A 21,791-nucleotide genomic window follows, 5' to 3' on the forward strand; every position below is an offset into this window, starting at 1 on the left:
AACAAAGTGTGTTGTTATTATGGTTGGCATCATCAGGGTGGCCATGGAGTCCCTGCCCTCAGAACCGGCCCCATTTCCCTTTCCAGAGCCCTTTTCCTGCCTGTCCCAATAGGAAAGGGCTCATCAGGGCTCCCTTATTTCTCCCCTCTCCTGGCAGGAACCAGGAATCCCCTGCAGGAATCCCCTGCAGGAACATCCCCAGCTGTGCCACAGGGCCTGGGCGGCCATTCCCATCTCCCCCTGCCAGGGTTAATTAATGTCTCTCATTAATTCAGGGGGATTCAGTGAAGCCACAGCACAGGGGGACCCTGGCCATCCCAGGGAGGGGCTGGAGCTCATTAGGTAAAGGACTAATTAGATTTAATGACCTTGGGATGGGTGCTGGTGGATCCAGGGAGCTGCAAGATCACGAGGCAGGAGCCAAACCCTTCCTTGCCTGGTTTATCCCCCCTCGGGTGCTTTCCTGCTTCCTCAAGGGAAAAAATGATAACAAAGAATGATAAAAAATGATAGAAAATTAAAGGGAAGGGGAAAAATGATAAAAGAATGAAACCAAAACTGAGCTGGATTTTCCCAGCTGCTGACCATGGGGCTCTGCAATCCCCCGGTTCCTTCCAGCAGCACCAGCGAGGTGCCAAACCCAGGGAAATCCAAAAAATCCTGCAGGGTTTGGGTTGGAAGGGACCTTGAGACCCATCCCCATCCCCATCCCATCCCATCCCATCCCATCCCATCCCATCCCATCCCATCCCATCCCCAGGTGGTTCCAAGCCATGGAAATTCCCAGATCTGGATGAACCCACCCTGGCAAGTGCTGCCCCAAACTCTGCCCCCATTCTGGCCAGTTTGAGCCAATTTTTGCCTTTTCTGGGTGTTTCTGTGGCTCTGCAGGGTGGCCCAGAGCAGGAGAACATTCCTGGGCAGGAAAAGGGGTTTGGGATGGAATCCTGGCCCTGCTTGGGAACACCCAGAGCTCCTGGAACCCCCAAAGCCAGCCCAGGGTTTCTGCTGGGCACAGACAAATCCTTCAGGTGCTGCTTTGAGTCACCCTCTTATGAAGCACCTCCACCCAGCACATTATTTTATTTTTTTTTTCCCAGGAGGTGCTGGCAAAACACAGGTTAGTGACACATTAAATAACAGAGCCCTTTGAAGAGCCCTGGTTTCGGTGCTGAGCGTGGCTGGAGGTGCTGCTGGAGTTTCAGCAAGTGGGGCTAAATAAATATAAATATAAATATAAATATAAATATAAATATAAATATAAATATAAATATAAATATAAATATAAATATATTCAAAAATTATCTCAAACATTTACATATTAAAATATAAATAGAAAATATAAATCTAAATATATATGAAATATCAAAATATAGAAACAAATACAAAATAAAGTTATAAACATATAAAGACAAAAATATAAAATGTAAAATATAAATCTAAATATATGTAAGATATATAAAAATATAGAAATATCAATGCAAAAATTAAAATTATAAAAATATAAAAATTATAAATATAAGTATATATGATATATAAAAATATAGAAATATCAATATAACTACAAAATTAAATATATTTATATATTTATGTATTTATATTTGTATATTTATATATATAAATGTATAAATGAAAATAATAATATAAGCTAAATATAAATACATATATAAATATACAAATATGAGGATATAAAAATATAAGTATAAATACAACCAGCAAGTCCCATGGTTTTATTTCAGCAATGACATTTGGGTGAGCAGTGTTCCTGCAGCTTTTCACCATCCTGACAGAGCTGTCCCCGTGTTTCCCTTGCATCATTGCCAGCAGAGCAATGATCACATCATTCAATTAAACAATATCCTTTGATTGCCCAGAGGTCTGGGAGCAACAGTTGGGAAATGTTTATTTAATAACTTAATTATTATAATATCAGCGTTATTTAGCACTTAGGCAGGGCTCTGCTGTGAGATAACAAAACCCAAGGTTTATAATTTGGCCTGATCTGAGCTAATCGTGGGATCACAGCGCGCTGAGGGATTGGAATGGACCTGAAAGATCTTGTGCTCCCAGCCCTGCCAGCACGGGGACAATTCCAGTTCCACCCTCGCGGCTGCTCCAGGCCTCACCCAGCCCGCCCCGAGCGCTGCCACGTCTGGGGCAGCCACAGCTCCCGTGTGCCCCCTGTGCCAGCTCTGCCACCCTCACGGGCTGCCCCATACCCACAATTGTATTGTGCCTGATATCCACAATTATATTGCTGCCCGATATCCACAATCATGTTGCTGCCCGATACCCCAAATTTCCCCCCTTCCATTTTTACCCGTTCCCCCCGTCCGGTCACCCCCGCCCCCGGGCAGCTCCTCCCGCGGTTCCCTCCATCCCCTCCATCCCCGGAGGAGCGGCGCTGGCCCCGCACGCCGTCTCCTCTGCGGGGGGATCATTCATTCTCCGGGGGAGCACTCCCGGCGCTCCCGCCCGGCTCCGCGGGGCTCAGCCGGGGATCCCCGGCCCCGCGGTGTCCCGGGAGGCCGGGCCGGGCCCGGGGCTCCTGCACGGGACCGTTGCCCATCAATGCGGGGACCCCGCGGGATCCCCAAAATTCACCGAACCCGCGGACACGTGCAGGGAGCGGCTGCGGCACCGCGGGGCGGGGCCATGCAAATGAGCCGCATTGTTATGGAGATGAGGGCGTGGCTATGGACCGACACAGGGACCCGGCAATGGGGCGTGGTTATGGAAATGAGGTTCTGCGTATGGAAATATGGGGCGTGGTTATGTAAATGACGGGGTGTATATGGAAATAAGGGGCGTGGTTTGGGGCGTAGGCGGTGCCTCGGCCCGGCGCGCGGGGTGGAGGCGGGGCTGGTCCCGCCCCGCGCTCCCGCCCAGAGCCCTCAGAGCCCCCGGAGCGCGGCGGCGGCCGCAGAGACAGCGGCGGCACCGGCGTGGCTGCTCCGTACCGCCGGCCCCGTCCATCACCGCCGGCCCCGTCCATCACCGCCGGCCCCGTCCATCACCGCCGACCCCGTCCATCACCGCCGACCCCTCCGCCACCGCCCCTCCGCCATGAACTCGCTGCTCTTCGGGGAGATGGCCCGCGCCTTCTCTCCCACCGCCGCCGCTGCCGCCGCCTCCTCCTGCCCGCTGGGCCCCGGCGGCGGCGGCCCCGCGGCGGCCGGGGGGGGCCCGCCGGTGACGGCGGCGCTGCGGAACGACCTGGGCTCCAACATCCACCTGCTCAAGGGGCTGAACGTGCGGTTCCGCTGCTTCCTGGCCAAGGTGCACGAGCTGGAGCGGCGGAACCGGCTGCTGGAGAAGCAGCTGGCGGCCCAGCAGAGCGAGCGCGACCGCCGGCTGCGCTACAAGACCTTCTCCCGGGACCAGGCGGTGCAGACGGACGGCGGGACCCCGCCGCTGGTGCCGCCGCCGGGCCCCGGGCACGGGCCGCTGCCGTCGCCGCCGCACTACGGGCGCCTGCCCGGCACCATCTGGAGCTACACCCAGGTGCGGCGCACCGGCGGCGGCGGCCTGGAGACCGTGCAGGGCCCCGGCGTGTCCTGGGTGCACCCGGACGGCGTCGGGGTGCAGATCGACACCATCACCCCCGAGATCCGCGCCCTCTACAACGTGCTGGCCAAAGTCAAGCGGGAGCGCGACGAGTACAAGAGGAAGTGAGTGATGGGGGATGCGGGCGGTCCGCGCTGCACTGCGGGGAAACGGGGCCAGCCCTCCCCGGGAGCGCCCGGGGACAGCGCGGGCACCGGCTCCTCCTGCCCGGGGCTCGCTGCGGGCCGGGGATGCGCCCCGGGGTCCTGGGGGTTTTTTCCGAGGGGGGGGGTGGGGGTTGAACCTCCTTTGATACCCAGAAAACTGCGGGATCCATCCCTGGGGGGATGGAGAGCCTGGATCTTGCAAGGAGCATTGTCAGCTTGACTTAAAAATATATATATACATATATATATATACCCACACATATATACGTATATTTTTTTTTGTTTAGAAGGGAAATAATCCGTTATTAATATTGCATCGCATAGTTACTCCTAAATTTAGCTCGCCTTCTTTTTTTTTTTTTTTTGGTCTGATTACTCCAGTAGTCGCTGGTGTGTGCCAGCTCCCTGAAATTAGCTCAGCGCTGCAATATTTGGGTTGCAAATACTGCAGGGCAAGGTTTGCACTCCGAGATGTTGCTCGGAATTATCCAAAACAAAAGCCTTTGTAAGGCCGGCGGGTCTGGAGGTGTCCCCTGGCCTGTGGATTGGGTTGGAATGGTGATGGATGGCGTTCCCTTGGATCGCTGTTTGCTGTGGCAGAGATGGAGGCCAGAGGGGAAAAAAATGTACTTGGGCTTCTGCAGGAGATTCCTGCATTGTCTGAGGAGCTGCTGCCCTTCGGGGCTGCCGTTCGCTCTCCCGGCTGCAGTTTGGGCGGGTTTAGCCTCAAAATGCATTTCCTGCTCACGGGGCCGGGGTTTTCCCTGCAGAACCCCCCGGATCCGTCCTCATTTCCCGCATTTCCCGGCTCCGTGGCCTGCGGAGCGGGGCCGGGTCCCTCCTGCTCGGCTTTGCAGACTGCAGTGAGCTCCTGCACACTCAGGGCAGCTTTTGTAACAGCCTGGAATCAGCTGGAGGTGAGGTCTCCATCAGACTCTCTCCAATGCAATGGATTTCTTGCACACCTCTGTCCCATATGCTGCTGCTCCATTGGCTTCCCCCAGACCCTTTTTCTATGTGGCCCTTACACATAGATGTAGTTTCTGTCTAACAACATTTTCAGGCCCTCTAGTTCCTTTTTTGTGACAAATCCAAACAAATTTTTCCCCGTCCCCGTTTCCCAGGCCGTTCACGCTGTTGCAAACCTCTCACATCTATCTCCCATTTGATTTCTAGACTGAGGAATCCCATTCAGTCTTAATGTAGAAGCTGCTCTGTACTTACTAATCTTTCCTTTGTCCCTTTTTTATTTGATCTGCAATGCTCCAGCTTGGTTTTTCAGATCAGACCAATATAAAATATTTCAAGGCTGATGTGGGTTTGGACAGGGAGATGATGACATTTCCTGGGCGGGTTTGGCGCCCCAGCCGGGCTCTGTGCCCCGGTCCTGGGCCGGTGCCTGTCCCTGGAGGCGCCTCGGGTGCTCTGTCCCTGCTGTGGCTGGAGAAAAGGAGCTGCTCTCTGTTTTCCAGCCCACAGTCGTGGCGGCTCGGGCTGGATTTGGTTTCTGTGGCCGGTCTCAAGGAATGGGAGGAGCAGGGAGCACAAAAAGTGGGGCTGGGTGGGGAAAGGGGATCCCACAGCATGTGAGGTGTGGGTTGTGTCACCAAAACTTGGGGCTGCTTCTCCTTTTTCCATGGATATTTGATTTATTCCTGCTTCTGGAGGAAGAGGAGACTTGTGGGCCTTCGGGTTCAGCCTTTCTGCTGATACAAAGTTGATTTTTCTGCTTTTACTCACTTGTGTAAGGCACATTTTCCCCCTAGTCTGTGTTCTTCCTCACTCAGGGGTTGCATAAAACAGATAAATTCAGCAGAGCAAAGGGGAACCTCAGGTCTTTTTCTTGCCCTTGAAAGGTGTTTTCCTCGTGGGGAAAATAAAGGTAATTAACAGGTATCAACACGTTTCATCCCACGTTGGTGGTGCTGTGTCTGCGGTGTGGGTTTGATGGATGCTCATTTCTCTGGAACTGGAGTTGGTCGCTGCTCTGTGACCTTCAGTCCCACATGGACAGCACACCCTTGCTTTTGGGGATTTGGCTTTTTCCTCTGGGCCTTGATCTGCCTTGGGCGAGCTCGGGGAGCAGGGCTGAGCTGTGTGAGTTCCTCCTGGCACTCGGGTGGAGCAGCTGAGCTCCATGCCCTGGGCTCTGGGTGCTGCAGGCTTTGCCAGCCACCCTGCAGGGCTGGCCTGCCCTGGCACCTCTGTGTGTGTGTGCCTGCACTAAGTGCCCTCTTTGGGGTTCCCTCACCCTGCTGGGATCCCCTGGGTGCTCTGGGTTTATTTAGGGAGCTGAGCTCCACGTGGAACAGGAGGAGCCTTGTGCCTCTCTCCTGGTGGGGCTCTTGTGCAGAGCTGGGCACCAGCACGGGCTCCCAGCCAGGTGTGTGAGCAGGGAAAGAAGGAAGGAAAAGGAAATGGAAAGAAAAGGAAAAGAACTTTCCATTGCTCAGTCTGAGAGCCAGCAGAGCCTTTGTGCAGCAGCCAGGCCTTGTAACCTCACCCAGGAGCCACCAGCCCATAGCCAAAGACCTTTAAGTGATAATTCCATTTATCTCCTGGGGCAAGGGAGCCTTTTCCCCCTTTCCAGGGTGGCCACTTGGCCCAGGAGGTTGTGGCTGCCAAATGTTTTTGTGGTTTGCAGTATTTGGCTGTGAGGAAAAGCAGGCAGGGCATGGGTGGGACAGCAGGGCAGTGCTGGGTGTGCAGGGCTCACCTGGGATGTCTCTGGTGCTGTTGATGTCCCAGCTGGGAACTGGGCAAGGCAGGGCTGCAATCCAGAGGGGAAATAATCCCTTTTGTTTCCTTTCTTTTAAAGGACAAGCAGCCTTGCTGCTGTAAAACAACGGTGGGAGATGATCCAGGATGTTCTTGCCAATGGAATTCTGCCTGTGCAGTTTCTGGGATTAGCAATGGCTTCATTTGGGGGAAATTTGCTTAATTTCTTTGTTCTGTTCCCTCAAATAATTTTCCTTGGACGTTGTAACACAACAAACTGGAGCTCTGAGAGGGCATAGTCAGTCGAGCACACTGATATTTTATTTTATTTATCATATTTTACCCTGGCTTTTGTTTGTGTCTGGAGCAAAATGAAGAACCCAGCAGATATTTCAGTCCAAAACTGCTTTTACTTTTTCCTCCAGGTGATGGTATTTTACTCAAATGATGTATAAATTTGCATATTTTCTACTTATTCTGCTGACTTAATCTCATATTTTTTTTAGCAATGATCATGATTTTACACAAGATTATGACTTTAGTGAGGGAGTCAACAACTGGAGAAGTTTTAGAGGGAAAATGAAGTTAAATTAATTTTCTTTATTTTTTTCCAGCTATGCTTGCATTTAGAAGAGCTTTTGGACATAGATCTTACTCCCAGTCAGATAATTTATTGTTTATCTGTCAGATCTTTCGTAATTTTTACCTCTTGTTACTCTTTTAGCAGAAAAAAGCAAAATTGTGTTTCTGCAAAATTGCACTTTGGCAGTCAAAGCAGCTCAATAAAAAACACTTTCAGGGACAGGTAATTGAAAACAGAGCAGGGTCACATTTTTAAATTTAAAACACTAAGGTGATTTTTTTTTTAGACAGAATACTACTAATAAAAATGATAATAATAATGACAATAATAATGATAATAATAATGACAATAATAATGATAATAATAATGATAATAATCAGCCGTGGTGCTGCAGGTGCTCGGAGGTGCAGAGCGCTTCCTCCAGGAGCAGGGCTGGCATCCAGGCTGGTATCCCTGGATTTGGGCTTGGTCCCTCCGGTTATTGAGGAGCAGAATCTGCTTTTATCTTTATCTGCCTTGGGGGAGCAGCTGGGGCTGAGCCCGGCCCTGGCCCGGCTCCTCTGGGGATCTTTGTCCCCATTTTGGGACACTCGGGAGCCTCAACAGCCCCAGTGGCACCGCAGGGAGGGCCCTGCGGAGAACGGGCGGGATTCTCCCCCCAATTAGTTAATTCTTGTTAATTACTGGCCGAGGGGCTCTGCCGTGGCACGTGCAAGGTGTGGCGGTGATGGCCCGGACGTGTCCCCGTCCCGGGGATCGCGGGGACAGCGACAGGGACAGGGGTGGTGCTGCTGTGACGGGGACAGTGCACGTGTGACGGTGCCTGTGTGCTGTGACAGTGACGGTGCTGCTGTGACGGCGGTGACAGCAGCAGTGCAGGTGTGACAGTGACAGTGGTGGTGCTGTGACGGTGACGGTGCTGCTGTGATGGTGACAGTGGCAGTGCAGGTGTGACAGTGACAGTGGTGGTGCTGTGACGGTGACAGTACTGCTGTGATGGTGACAGTGGCAGTACGGGTGTGACAGTGACAGTACTGCTGTGATGGTGACAGCAGCAGTGCAGGTGTGACAGTGACAGTACTGCTGTGATGGTGACAGTGGCAGTGCAGGTGTGACAGTGATGGTGCTGCTGTGATGGTGACAGTGGCAGTGCAGGTGACAGTGATGGTGCAGTTGTGACAGCAGCAGTGACGAGCAGCAGTGCAGGTGTCATGGTGATAGTGGCAGTGCAGGTGTGGCAGTGGCAGTGCCCCTGTGACAGTGACAATGGCAGTGCAGGTGTGACAGTGACAGTACTGCTGTGAAAGTGGCAGTGCCCCTGTGACAGTGACAATGCACATGTGGCAGTGCCCCTGTGACAGTGGCAGTGCCCCAGTGACAGTGCAGGTGGGGCAGTGCAGGTGTGACAGTGGCAGTGCCCCAGTGCCAGTGCCCCAGTGCCAGTGCCCCTGTGACAGTGGAAGTGCCCCAGTGGCAGTGCAGGTGTGACAGTGGCAGTGCCGCAGTGGCAGTGCAGGTGTGACAGTGGCAGTGCAGGTGTGCCAGTGCCCCAGTGGCAGTGCAGGTGTGACAGTGCAGGTGTGGCAGTGCCGCAGTGGCAGTGCAGGTGTGACAGTGTGGCAGTGGCAGTGTCCCCGTGTGTGCCAGCCCAGCTGGCTGCAGCGCTCCCTCCCTCGGTGGCTGTCCCCAGCCCAGCCCCAGCACACATTTGTGTATTTATGGTTCCACCATTACTCTTCATTGCTGCAGATATTGAGGCTGCCAGATGTTGGTTGTCTTTTCCAGCACGGCCTTAGCTGCTACTAAGAGTTGAACTGGAAAGAATTGTTTTACCTCAGGATGGTATTTCACTGGCAAGATTAATAAAGTCCACTTGGAAAAGAGATTATCTTAAATTTGCTGCAGCTGGGAAGGACAAAGATTATCATTGTCAAAGGCAGCGCGCGTCAAAACTCACTGGAGCTTGGTTTTTTTTTTTAGAGAAGGGAACTTAATAAAAATGTGCTTAAGATAAGCCCTGGAGGAATGTCTGAGAACTTTTAAGGCTAAAATATCAGCAGTAACAAGATGCAAATGTTCTGCATAGACCCAATCAAAACCAAATCATTTTTTCATCCCCCTGGAGGAATGTAACCAGCGTGGCAGACCTGTCCCTGCCTCGATTGGTCACAGGGCTGGCAGGAACAATCTCTGTGGAAAGCCACCTCTTTAATTCTGCTATTCCTGCTTTTCTTTCTCTGTTTTAGAGGGATAATTATTTTTCAATGTGGCTTTTCACAGAAATTCCCGATTTTCCACCGCTTCCAGAGTAGTGGAAAATCCCTGGTCTGGGGGATTTTTGGCTGCCTCTTACAAGATGTGAAGTTTGATATTAAATGCTGGCTCTGCTGAAACCTGAGACCCAGGCTTGAAAAGCCCCTTTTTCCCTGGCCTGGGAGAACATCAGTTTTCCTTGTGGAGAAGGGATAAAATTGCCTGATGTGAAAAACCCCCTTGGCTGTGTGGCACAAATATCCAGTTGTAATTGCTGGGTGGAAAGTGGCTCTGCTTGGAGCTGTGCAAGCAAAGCCCCATAAGAGTAATATTTCCTTAAATAATTCCATCTTTTCTTCTAAAATGCTGCTGCACAGACACACATTTAGGGTACACATGGCATCCCTCACAAAGCTCAGGTTTATTTATTTTTTTCCAGCTGGGAACTGGGACTTCTGGGTTGTAGGGATGCGGGAGAAGGTTTATGGGGAGGGGAGGATGTTTCTCTTTGATCCTGATTCCTAGCAGTGCTCCATGCTGGGCTTGGGGCTGTGCTTGGAAAATGTAATAGACAAAGAAATCTGTGTGTGTGCCTTCAACTGGTTTGTAATGGGAGGGCTGAGTGTGTTATGACTGACTTGAAGGAGCTGCTGTTATTCTGAACTTTGTCTTTCAATTAGAATTAACATAATGAGTTTGTAGATGAACTCAGTGAGGAGAAAAATCCCCCCCCTCGTGTTGTGGTTGGAGTTTTAAAGGAAAAAACTTCTCCTTGAAGCTTCCCCTGCTGCAGGAGAACCACAGGACTGTGTGTGTGTATTTAGAATTTACCTTTTGATTCCTCCTGTGACTCACTCTGGGCTTTCTGAAGGCAATAAAACCCCAGATTTTCAGAGCACAGCTCAGCTCTGAGTCGCTCTGGGAGCAAACCCCTCACACAGCTCCGATCTTAAACCCAAAGAATCTCCCCAGCTGCTGCTGCAGGGTGGGCTGAGGTGGAGGCAAACACAGGAACCAGTGATAACCAGTGCATTCCAGCTCCTCTCCTGGGGCTTTGGAGCAGAGATGCCTCTGGAGTGCTGGACCTGGGGCCAGGGAGGGCTCTGCAGCCTCCTCTGCTCAGCAGCTGCTTTTTTGTGGCTCAGCCTTTGTGGTGCTGCTCTGCCAGCTCTCAGCTTGGTTTCCTGCATCTGCTTTTCTCTGACTAAATTTACTTTTTTTTCTGTGCTAGAAATACTCACAGGATGTTGTTTTTTGGTCCTGCAGGGGCCCTGTGGGTCCCTTCCAGCTTGGGATATTCTGATTCTAAATCTCCCTCTTGGTGTTTAAAACCAGCTCCTTTAAAACCAGCTCCTTTAAAACCAGCTCCTTTAAAACCAGCTCCTTTAAAACCAGCTCCTTTAAAACCAGCTCTTTTTTTTTGTGTGTGGTTGTATGAGAAAGGAAGAGATTTCTTCCAGTTTTTTTGAAGTTTAAAAGCTTCACAGTGTCTGTGTGTGCACTGTTCAGAGAGGCTGAAACTCCTGCATAGCTTTGTGACCTCTTCCTATTAAAAATTACCTTGCTCCAAGAACTGCTGCTGGAGGGATTAGTGAGAAGTGATAATAAAAGGCAATAAATGATAAGAAATGGCATGAGGCTGGGTGGGGAAACAGGGAAATATGGCTTGGGAAATGGGGAAATTCTGGAATCACAGGGTGGCTTGGGTTGGAAGAGCCCTTAAAGATCCCATTCCAAACCCTCTGCCATGGCAGGGCCACCTCCCTCTGTCCCAGCCCTGTCCAGCCTGGCCTTGGGCACTGCCAGGGATCCAGGGCAGCCACAGCTGAGTTTGTTTTTCCCACATTTCTAACCTTGAACCTCCCCCTCTCACATCTGAATGGAAGCAATTTGCCTCCACTTCATGATAAATTTGGAATAAGGGACAAAAATATTATTGTAGTAGGGCAATAGCCTGAGCACACTGAGAGCTTCTTGAATTTCAAATGTATTGTCAAAAATGCCTGAATTTGGGTCAGGCCCTTCTCCCAGGGAGCAGTGACAGGAATCAGCCTTGTGTGGCACCAGCAGAGGTTTGGATTGGGTAGAGGGGAAATTTCCTCATGGAAAAGCTCCCAAAGCCCTGGCAGAGGCTGCCCAGGGAGTGGTGGAGTCACCATCCATGGGAATGTTCAAAAATGGTGTGGATGTGGCACCTGGGGATGTTTTGGCTGCCTGCTGATGCTGAAGGGATCGTGTGGGCTGGGGGGGATCTGGTTTTGATGGCAAAGAAATCAAAAACTTGTCTGGTGTTTCCTAAACCCTGGTGTCACCTTGTCCAGGGACTCTCATGGTCCTGGATCATAGATTATCAGATCATGAGATTATCCTGATTATCAGATCATCCTGCTTCAAATCAAACCTGGATTTTCCCAGGTGATTTACCTGACTTCAGGAAGCTTGGGAAAGGTTCCCTGACATTCTGTGGCAGCTGGGGCACACACACATTTTTACCATTACTGAATTACCGTGGTGCTGTGTTTGGAAAATTAAAAATGTTAAAATTTTTTTAATTTTCAGGAAACTTGGGAAAGGTTCCCTGACATTCTGCAGTGCAGTGGCAGCTGGGGCACACACACATTTTTACCACCACTGAATTACCAAGGTGCTGTGTTTGGAAAATTAAAAATGTTAAAAATTTTTTAATTTTCAGGAAACTTGGGAAAGGTTCCCTGCAGTGCAGTGGCAGCTGGGGCACACACACATTTTTACCACCACTGCATTACCAAGGTGCTGTGTTTGGAAAATTAAAAATGTTAAAAATTTTTAATTTTCAGGAAACTTGGGAAAGGTTCCCTGACATTCTGCAGTGCAGTGGCAGCTGGGGCACACACACATTTTTACCACCACTGCATTACCAAGGTGCTGTGGTATTTTGAAAAATTAAAAATGTTAAAAATTTTTTAATTTTCAGGAAGCTTGGGAAAGGTTCCCTGCAGTGCAGTGGCAGCTGGGGCACACACACATTTTTACCACCACTGCATTACCAAGGTGCTGTGTTTGGAAAATTAAAAATGTTAAAAATTTTTTAATTTTCAGGAAACTTGGGAAAGGTTCCCTGCAGTGCAGTGGCAGCTGGGGCACACACACATTTTTACCATTACTGAATTACCAAGGTGCTGTGTTTGGAAAATTAAAAATGTTAAAATTTTTTTAATTTTCAGGAAGCTTGGGAAAGGTTCCCTGACATTCTGCAGTGCAGTGGCAGCTGGGCCACGCACACATTTTTACCACCACTGAATTACCAAGGTGCTGTGGTATTTTGAAAAATTAAAAACGTTCCAAATGGAATTCTGAGCCGTGGTTTGGAAGGCCTGGGAGCCTCTCCTGCGGCCCTGCTCCTGTGGGTGCTGCTGCTCCCTGGCAGCAGTGACATCAGTGACATCAGCTGTGGCTCTGGTGCTGCAGGAGGGAGGGCTGGCAGAGAATGGAGCTCTGTGCCCGCTAACGAAGTGCCCAGCTCGTTAGGGAGCCAGGCCAGCGCTGAAATCCCGGCACAGCGTCCCTGCAGCCCTTTGTCCCTGCATCCAGCACTGCTCCATGTGACTCTTCTGGCTCCCTGTGTCCCACTTCCCCCAAACCTGGCTCATCTGGAGCCCTTGCCAAGGGGACTTTGTGGCACTCACCAGGTCACGTCAGCTCTTTGGGCCTGGGCTGCTCCTTCTTGCTGGGGACAGGTTCAGGGGTCCCTTTTTTGGCTTTTCCTGCCTGGAAGCAGCACCATTCCTTGCTTTGAGGTGGAATTGCCCTGTGTGTGATCAGAGTCTTGGGTTTAATCTTCAATGTGCTGCTCATTTCAGGGGATTTGTTCTGAATTTGCACTGAAATCCAGTCAAAAACAAGGCTTGGTGTTGCAGCCTGCACCTCAGTTCCATGTAACTTCCCAAATCTCTTGGTTCTGTGGACAAAGCACTTAAAATTTCCCACTCTTCAGGGTTTGGGAGCAGGTGAGCTTCATCCAGAGCTCTGTGTTTGGTGCTTTGGGCACTCAGGGGTGCTGGCTTTGTTTGCTGTGTGTGCACAGACAGCAGACCTGGAACAGTGCTGGAAAACCTGACAGCCCCAAGATCCTGGACTAAAAAGAGGAGGAATTAACTTGCTCCTCTTCATGTGGGCAAGGGAAGTTGGTCATTTGCAGTGGCTCATTGAGGCAGGGAATGCTGCAGGAAGTGATGATTTACAGCATCCCCCTTCCCTTCAGTGCAGTGACTCAGGCTGGGACCCAGGATCAAAGGGATCCTGCCTCAGGACTGATTCCAAATCTGGGATTCCACTGCAACAGTCTCTGCCTGTGCATTCTTACAGGTAAAATTTGTCTCTGAAGGGAGAAAATGCAACTATGCCATTTTAATTTCTTTTTTATAAATGCAGCTCCCTCTGACACAGAGCACAGAATTGAAATTGTCAGATCAGTCACAGAATCTGACCCTGACGAGTCACATCTGGTTAAAGAGAAAACCAGGCACTGCTGTAAATTTACTGAATTCCATCAATTGGCAGGGGGTGCATTAATATTGAATTGCAATGGGGATATTTTAATATCAATATTTAATATTTCAAACAGCTGCTGTCATTAAAACTGCTACAGGAAATCCCCCCTCTCGCAGGCAGAAGAGAAATCTTTATTTCCCTCTCTTCCATATGCTGAAGCATTGGGCAGTCTGGAATATTTTCCCAACTCTTTTATCAAATGTTTCCCCCAAATGTCTATGCCAAAATCACCTCACCTTTGGCTCTTTCTGCAATTTTAATTAATTAATTAATTTATTTTAATTTTTTTATTTTTAATTTTTTTTTTATTTTTTAATTTTTCCCCTCTCTTTTTTATTATTTTCTTTCAAGAAAGGGAGAAATGTGGAGAGCAGAGCAGTTAAAAAAATTCCTTAATGCTCCGGAAAATACGTTTTCCTGCTAATCTGTATTCCCCCCTGGCACAGAGCTGCTGGCTGGCAGCAGGAGAGCAGCTTTCCCTTTCCCTTTCCCTTTCCCTGTGCAGGGACAAAGTCACCCTGGGAATGCTGTCCCTCATGCTGCCTCCCCTGGGGGAGCACAGAGGAATCTGCAAATGAACCCCTTCTCCTTCCTCCCTCCCCTCCTGCTGCTATTGCATCGAGGATGGGTCAATAAAGTGATTTATAAAGTCTCAGAAAGTAAAAATGTTGTGTTTATTAGAAACCACACATTCTTTTATAGATAGCTGTGATAAAAGTGGACTTAACTGGCCTTTAATCACTACTTTTTATATTATTGCTTAATTAGGAGCAACATCCTTCTTGTGAACCTCTTACAGCTAACAACACTGTCCCTGTGGGGTTTCCCTGTGGGGTTTCCCTGTGGGGTTTCCCTGTGGGGTTCCCCTTGGGGCCAGTGGATCCATTCCTCTCTCAGTGGATGTGCAATGCAGGCAGGCTCTTCCCTGTTCCCCTTTGGTGGCTGGAAGAAGGAATTCACTGTTTTTCCACTTCTTATTTAATGGAGGGGAGGGTGGGAGCCTCGTGTGGAGCAACACTGAGCTGCTCTGGGATTGTTTCAGCCCTAATAAAGAATGTTCCTGTTTCCAAAGGCAGAGCCTTTTCCCTTTCCCAGCCTTCAGTGGAGCATTAATTCCAGTTTGCTCTTTCTCCTGTAAAATTCCCAGTGAGATTCAGCTGCAGGCCTGTGGGCAGGGATTGATTCCTGGGGGAGCTGTGGTTTGGGGGGGTTGGCTCCATGACTCAGCTCCATCCTCCTGTAATTGTGGGGCAGGGGAATGAGGTCACTGCCTCAGTCACTGCAGCCCTGTTCCCTGGCCTGGTACAGTGGGAAAGGCTGGGAGAGTTGGGATTGTTCATCCTGGAGAAGCTCTGGAATGACCTAATTGTGGCCTTTCAGTGCCTGAAGGAGCTGCAGGAAGTGTGGAGGGGGATTGTTTACAAAGGATGGAGGGGCAGGACAGGAAATGGTTTTAAACAAAGAGGGACAGTTTAGATGGGATTGTGGGGAGGATCCTTCCCTGTGAGGGTGCCCAGAGCAGCTGGGGCTGCCCCTGGATCCCTGGCAGTGCCCAAGGCCAGGCTGGAACACCCTGGACAGGGGAAGGTGTTCCTGCCATGGCACAGGTGACACTGGATCAGCTTTAAGCCTTTCCAACCCAAACCAGTCTGGTTTTCCATGCAAACCAAGTGTGCACTGGAACTCTGCTGCTGCCCATCCCTTCCCCTCTACAAATACCCCAGGGCTGCCCCTGCCCTGGCTCTTTATGTCCCTCACTGCTAAAAATTCAAGTACTAAACAACTCCAGTTCTGGGAAATCTGTGCAACTGAGGCAGCAAAAGCACCTGGTTTGTTTGTGTGAATTGAAGACCGTTCTGCCTTTATGTAAATATTTAAAAATGCCTCATCTTGAATTTTATACCCATGCTGTCACCTTTATTCATTTGCTTCCCTCTCAATGGCAGCGTGCTGTGGTTGATGGTAATTCTGTAGTCCCCATGATGAACTGGAAGCCCTGAGCTCCAGAGGTGATGAGGGCAGCCTGAGCAGGGCCACGTTCTGGTCCTGGGGTGGGTGTTCAGGTGCCACTGCAGCCCCTGAGGAACAGTTTGTCTCTTACCTTCTGTTAACATTTGTGTTGTTACACTTGTGGCACAGCACATGAAAGAGCTTTACCTTTGTGAAGGCAGTAAAACTCTTTAAACGCAGATTTTAAACTCTTTAAATGCAGATTTTAAACTCTTTAAGTGCAGCTCTTGCCATGCAGATGTGGGGATGGATCTGTAGGAGCTCTGCAGGGGTGCTGGGTGTTCCTCAAGGCCATGGGAGCCCTTGAAGATCAGTTTATTTCTTACCCTCTGTTAACATTTGTGTTGTTACAATCTTGGCACTGCACAGAAAATATGTTTACATTTTCAAAGGTAATCAAGCTCTTCAAATGCAGATAAGGGAATGGATCCATAGGAGCACTCTTGGGAGTGTTGTGTGTTCCTCAAGTGTCTTCGGAGCCCTTGAAGAGCTTTTTATTTCTTCCCTTGGTTAATCCTCATGTTCTTGCAACCCTGACACTGCACATGAAAGCTACCCTTCAATATATTTACATTTTCAAAGGCAATAAAACTCTGGAAATGTAGATAATGGATCCATAGGAGCACTGTAGGAGTGCTGTGCATTCCCTCCAGTGGCAGCGGAGCCCTTGAAGAAAAGTTTATTTCTTTTGAGGTCAGAACCTCCACACTGCACATAAAAGCTGCACTTAAATATATTTACTTTTACAAAGGTCATAAAGCTCTTCACACAGAGATAATGCATGTGCAGGGCAGTGTTGGGAGGCTTTGCTGTGCCCTAGGTGTGTGTTCCACCTGTGTTCCTGACTCCTGGGAGCAGATAAGCTTTATCTCATTGTTTTCTTTGTTCTTTAGTGGGTTCAGTAAAAGTATTTAGGGCTGGGACAGAGATTAGGGTGAGCCGAGCTCTCAGTTTTGAGTTTGGCTCTGTTTTGAGGCTGGTTCTTAAAGGATGTGGTGGAAGAGGGAGATAAACCCAAACGAGGTGAGGAGGGCCTGGGCACTCCATTATTTTTGCTGCTTCAGGCTGAAGAGCTGCAGAGGGGAGTGAAAATGGTACAGTAATGAATTCCAGCAGGTTCCTTTCCACAGGAGGGTGATCCTGATCTATTATCATTTGTTCTTATCAGGGCCTTTCCCAGTGGCTGAGGTGATAACAGCAGCGTGGCTGGGCAGGGAGGGCTATTTATAGACAGCATTTACTCAGGGAATCAGAAAGTAAATAAAGGCCTTTTATGAGAGAGGATGTTCAGCACCAGCGTTCTGAGCCTTGTGCAGGTTCCATTCTAAGGGCTGAGCTCAGCCCATGCACATTTCATTGCACAGCTCAGTGCTGCACAACAGCATGGATCAGCTTCTCCCAAAAATGGGGGATTTGTCTGAGTGCTGGGGTGGGAGGAGATGGAACATCCCTGGGTTCAGGGGCTGCTGTGTGCCTGCAGGTGGTGGCAGGGGTGCTGGCCCTGGTGGGCTTGTGCAGGAGCGTCAGGGGTGGGATGGACAGAGATGAGAGATCCCTGCAGCCAGGGCTGGGAATTTGGGGTTATTGCAAAGGGCCTGGGGGCAGGGCCCTGCTGGGAGCTGCCAGGCACAGCTCAGAGCAGGGCTGAGAGGAGAGAGGGGGAGAGAGGGTGGGAGGGTGAGAGAGTAAAAGAGTAAGAGAGTAAAAGGGTAAGAGAGTAAAAGGGTAAGAGAGTAAAAGGGTAAGAGAGTAAACGGGTAAGAGAGTAAAAGAGGTAAGAGAGTAAAAGAGGTAAGAGAGTAAAAGGGAAAGAGAGTAAAAGGGTAAGAGAGTAAAAGAGGTAAGAGAGTAAAAGGGTAAGAGAGTAAAAGGGTAAGAGAGTAAAAGGGAAAGAGAGTAAAAGGGAAAGAGAGTAAAAGGGAAAGAGAGTAAAAAGGTAAGAGAGTGAAGTTCCTGTTCCAATACAATAAATCTTCTTCTGTGTTGAATATTCTGATTCTCACTGACCAATCTAGTACAAGATACAAATCCTATAGCATTTACACACAGCCTATAAGAATCATTACATTACCATCCTGTGTTACATTTTAAACCCTAAAAACTCCTCTTTGGGCCCCCTCTGCCAAGCTGCAGGGTCTGCTCTGACCCTTGGGCCTGTCTGCAAGCAGAGGGTGTTGTTCCATCAAAAGGGGATCACCTTCAGCTGGCCACACCATTGTTTTCCAGTTGTTCAGTAACTGAGGTATCTCAAAGCTTGCTTTCATTTCAATCTCACTCATAGTTTCCATATTCTCAAAATCTTTTGCCAGACAATCATATTGATAAGGCTTTCCTGTTTCACCTTCCCCAACAGGCTTGAGCCACCCCAGGGATTTCTTTCCTTTTTTTCAGCTGCTGTGTCCCTGAGAGCAATCCTTCAGCAAGGCTGTCAGCCTGGCTGGGGTGGCTTTCCAGGTCTGGCAGTCAGGGTTTGCTGCCAGGGTCCCACTGAGACCTGTCCTGGCTCACCCTCCTCACCAGAGACCTCGCTGGGAGCCTTGGTGGGAGCAATTCCAGTGGCAGGGAATCTCAGCTGTGTCTGGAGAGCAGGAGACCCACAGCCCCACCCAAACATCCACGTTCCCCCTCCACCTGTGGGATCTCAGCACATCATTCCCGATGTCCAGAGATGCCAGGAGAACCCTTGGGGGTCTCGAAAATCCTGGAATGTTGCCAGAAGTGTCTGGTGGCTTGATTTTGATCCATCCACAGAAGTAACAAGAGTTTGAGGACAAGAGAATCACTTTAGAGTAAAAGGTGTAAAAGAGACACATTTAGAGGGTGAAATATAGACTTTAAGGTTTTTGGTACAGGGGGGTTATGGAGACAAGATGGAGGGATCAGGGCGTGTCTTGTCCTTCTTCTTCCTTCTTCTTGTCCTCCATCTCCTGTGGTGATGTTGGCACTTGGGGATTGGTTTATGGTGAAGGTGCACTTGCTAACATGGGTGAAAAGCATTGGGAAATAAAGGTAAATATTATGTACGTAGATTTTAGTATAAAAAGACATGACCGCCCCGTGGGTGGTCAGAGAGTGCCTGTGACTGCTTGCAGATCAGACCTCTGTTGGGCAGACAGAAAATTTTGTAGATAAGAAATAATAAACAATCCAAAGACTGAAAAGCTGAAGAGTCCAGACTCGTCCTTTGAAACGCGGGCTGCCCCAGAACCACCCTACCCGTGTCGGGGCAGAGACAGACAGCCGGACCCGACATCCACCAGCCTGCCATGAAGTCACAAGGCAGTTGTGAAACAAAATAATCCTCACCCTACAAGGGCAAGCTTTCCTGTAGCCACAGCCTGGGGGACAATGCTGGGAGCTGTGATGGAGGAGCCTTGCCCAGAGTCATGTGCAGCAGCTGAGAGAATGCACTGTGCTCCCTTGGCAGCCTCCAGGACAGCTTCCACGGGCTGTTTATAGGGGAGAGAAAGGAAAAACATGCCACAGAAGTTTGCCTGGACTTTCCGACAGCTTAGATCTTATTATGGCCTGAAATCCCTCCTGGAGCTCCTGCCAGGACTTTGGCCAAGTCTCTGCTGGTGCTGAGAGCCTCAGTGGCAGTAGGAGGTGAGAAATGACAAAGGAAATGTCCTGAGCACCATAAAAACACAAATGTATTTTTAAAAGGGTGATGCTGTATATTGGAGCACGCTCTTATGTCACCTCCTCAGAGTGGCTGCCAGGCTGGAGCTGGGTGGAATTATTCTGCTTTGTTCCAGCATGTTCTTGATTAGGATTTCAAACCTGGCTTGTTGTGGGTTTTGTTTCTCTCGTTCTTTGTGCTCCTGCCCGAGATCCCTCCTCTGTACTCATGTTTGTATCAGCTCTGGAGGATTAAAAAAAACCAAAACACAAACCAGAAAAAAGAACTGAGAATTCAGGGTGAAATAAGAAGGAAAGGTCAGAGAAGAGGAAATACAGGTGTATGTGAAAAAATATGGGTTCTTCTCATGCTACTTAAAGAGTTGAGGGAGAGCCTTGAAAGTCAAGTCAAGTTTTGTGTTCTGGATTTTATTTCGAAGCTCTTGGGGTGCTTGGCCTCTGAGGTGAGTCCTGCCAAGGCCTCCTGGTGCTGCAGTGCCCTCCAGGGCCTGTGGGATTGATTATTGGGTATTTTATGTTCCCCTAAGATTCACATTCTGAAGGGCAGGTGAAGGAAGAAGAAGTGGGGGGAGATGAAACAGGGTGGGACCCCTGCTTTGGGGACCTCAGGACATGGAGGCAGTCACATTTCCAGGGCAGGGAGCTCCCAGTCATGTTTGGGGGCAGCTTGCAAAGAGCTTTTAGTTCTTACAAATATTTGCTTAACACCAGGTTCCAGGGCATGGAGTCCTCATGTGGGCAAATCCTGCATCTTAGCAAATTATCAAGGCTCTGTCGAGGGCTGGGATAAGACTTTTGTATTATTTTTATTCGTTTTTTTAATTTCAATTTTTTTCCTATTGCATTCAGTCCAGGCATGCCTGTGCCCATCTCCTGCTGGTTTATTCCATTTGAATAACCAAGGAGCACGAGGCAGTTTCCAAATGTCCCCAGACAAAGGCCGGATTTTGCAGCCATTATCCTGTGACTCAGTCAGATCCCCCTTCCGAGAGATCCCCCAGAGATCCCAGAGATCCCCCAGAGATCCCAGAGATCCCAGAGATCCCAGAGATCCCCCCAGAGATCCCAGAGATCCCAGAGATCCCAGAGATTCCCCCAGAGATCCCCCCAGAGATCCCAGAGATCCCAGAGATCCCCCCCGAGATCCCAGAGATCCCAGAGATCCCAGAGATCCCCCCTTCCCAGAGATCCCCCAGAGATCCCCGAGATCCCAGAGATCCCCCCTTCCCAGAGATCCCCCAGAGATCCCAGAGATCCCAGAGATCCCAGAGATCCCCCCAGAGATCCCAGAGATCCCAGAGATCCCCCCAGAGATCCCCTAGAGATCCCAGAGATCCCCCCTTCCCAGAGATCCCAGAGATCCCAGAGATCCCAGAGATCCCCCCAGAGATCCCAGAGATCCCAGAGATCCCCCCCAGAGATCCCAGAGATCCCAGAGATCCCCCCAGAGATCCCCTAGAGATCCCAGAGATCCCAGAGATCCCCCTTCCCAGAGATCCCCCCCTTCCCAGAGATCCCCCTTCCCATTGCTGCTCCAGTTCTGCTGGGAGCTCCCTTGTAAACAGCACAGCTCCAGTGGGCTGGGCTGGGCTGGGCTGTGCCATTCCTGTGCCATTCTGTGCCATTCTGTGCCATGCTGTGCTGTGCCATTCTGTACCATGCCATTCTGTGCCATTCTGTGCCATGCTGTGCCATTCTGTTCCATTCTGTGCCATTCTGTGCTGTGCCATGCTCTGCTGTGCTGTGCTGTGCCATTCTGTGCCATTCTGTGCCATGCTGTGCCATGCTGTGCCATGCTGTGCTGTACCATGCTGTGCCATGCTGTGCTGTGCCGTGCTGGGCTGTGCCATTCTGTACCATGCTGTACCATGCCATGCTGTGCCATGCTGTGCTGTGCCATTCTGTGCCATTCTGTACCATTCTGTGCCCTGCTGTGCCATGCCATGCTGTGCTGTGCCATGCTGTGCCATGCTGTGCCATGCTGTGCCATGCCATGCTGTGCCATGCTGTGCCATTCTGTGCCCTGCTGTGCCATTCTGTACCATTCTGTGCCATGCCATGCTGTGCTGTGCTATGCTGTGCCATGCTGTGCCATTCTGTGCCCTGCTGTGCCATGCCATGCTGTGCTATGCCATGCTGTGCCATTCTGTGCCATGCTGTGCCATGCCATGCTGTGCTGTGCCATGCTGTGCTGTACCATTCTGTGCCATGCCATGCCATGCTGTGCCATGCTGTGCCATGCTGTGCCATGCTGTGCTGTGCCATGCTGTGCCATGCTGTGCTGTGCCATGCCATGCTGTGCCATGCCATGCTGTGCTGTGCCATGCTGTGCTGTGCCATGC

General features: G+C 50.1%; 1 protein-coding gene across 1 annotated transcript in view; it reads left to right on the forward strand.

Annotated features, from left to right (window-relative positions):
- Positions 1-3,066: 3,066 nt before the first annotated feature.
- IFFO2 (intermediate filament family orphan 2) overlaps positions 3,067-21,791 on the forward strand; it is a 53,794-nt gene continuing 35,069 nt past the window's right edge. The window contains exon 1 of the mRNA XM_066564047.1: positions 3,067-3,671. Within this exon, the coding sequence (XP_066420144.1) occupies positions 3,067-3,671 (605 nt within the window). The remainder of the gene's footprint in view (positions 3,672-21,791) is intronic.

The sequence above is a fragment of the Molothrus aeneus genome, chromosome 21 (genome assembly GCF_037042795.1).
Source record: "Molothrus aeneus isolate 106 chromosome 21, BPBGC_Maene_1.0, whole genome shotgun sequence".
NCBI lineage: Eukaryota > Metazoa > Chordata > Aves > Passeriformes > Icteridae > Molothrus > Molothrus aeneus.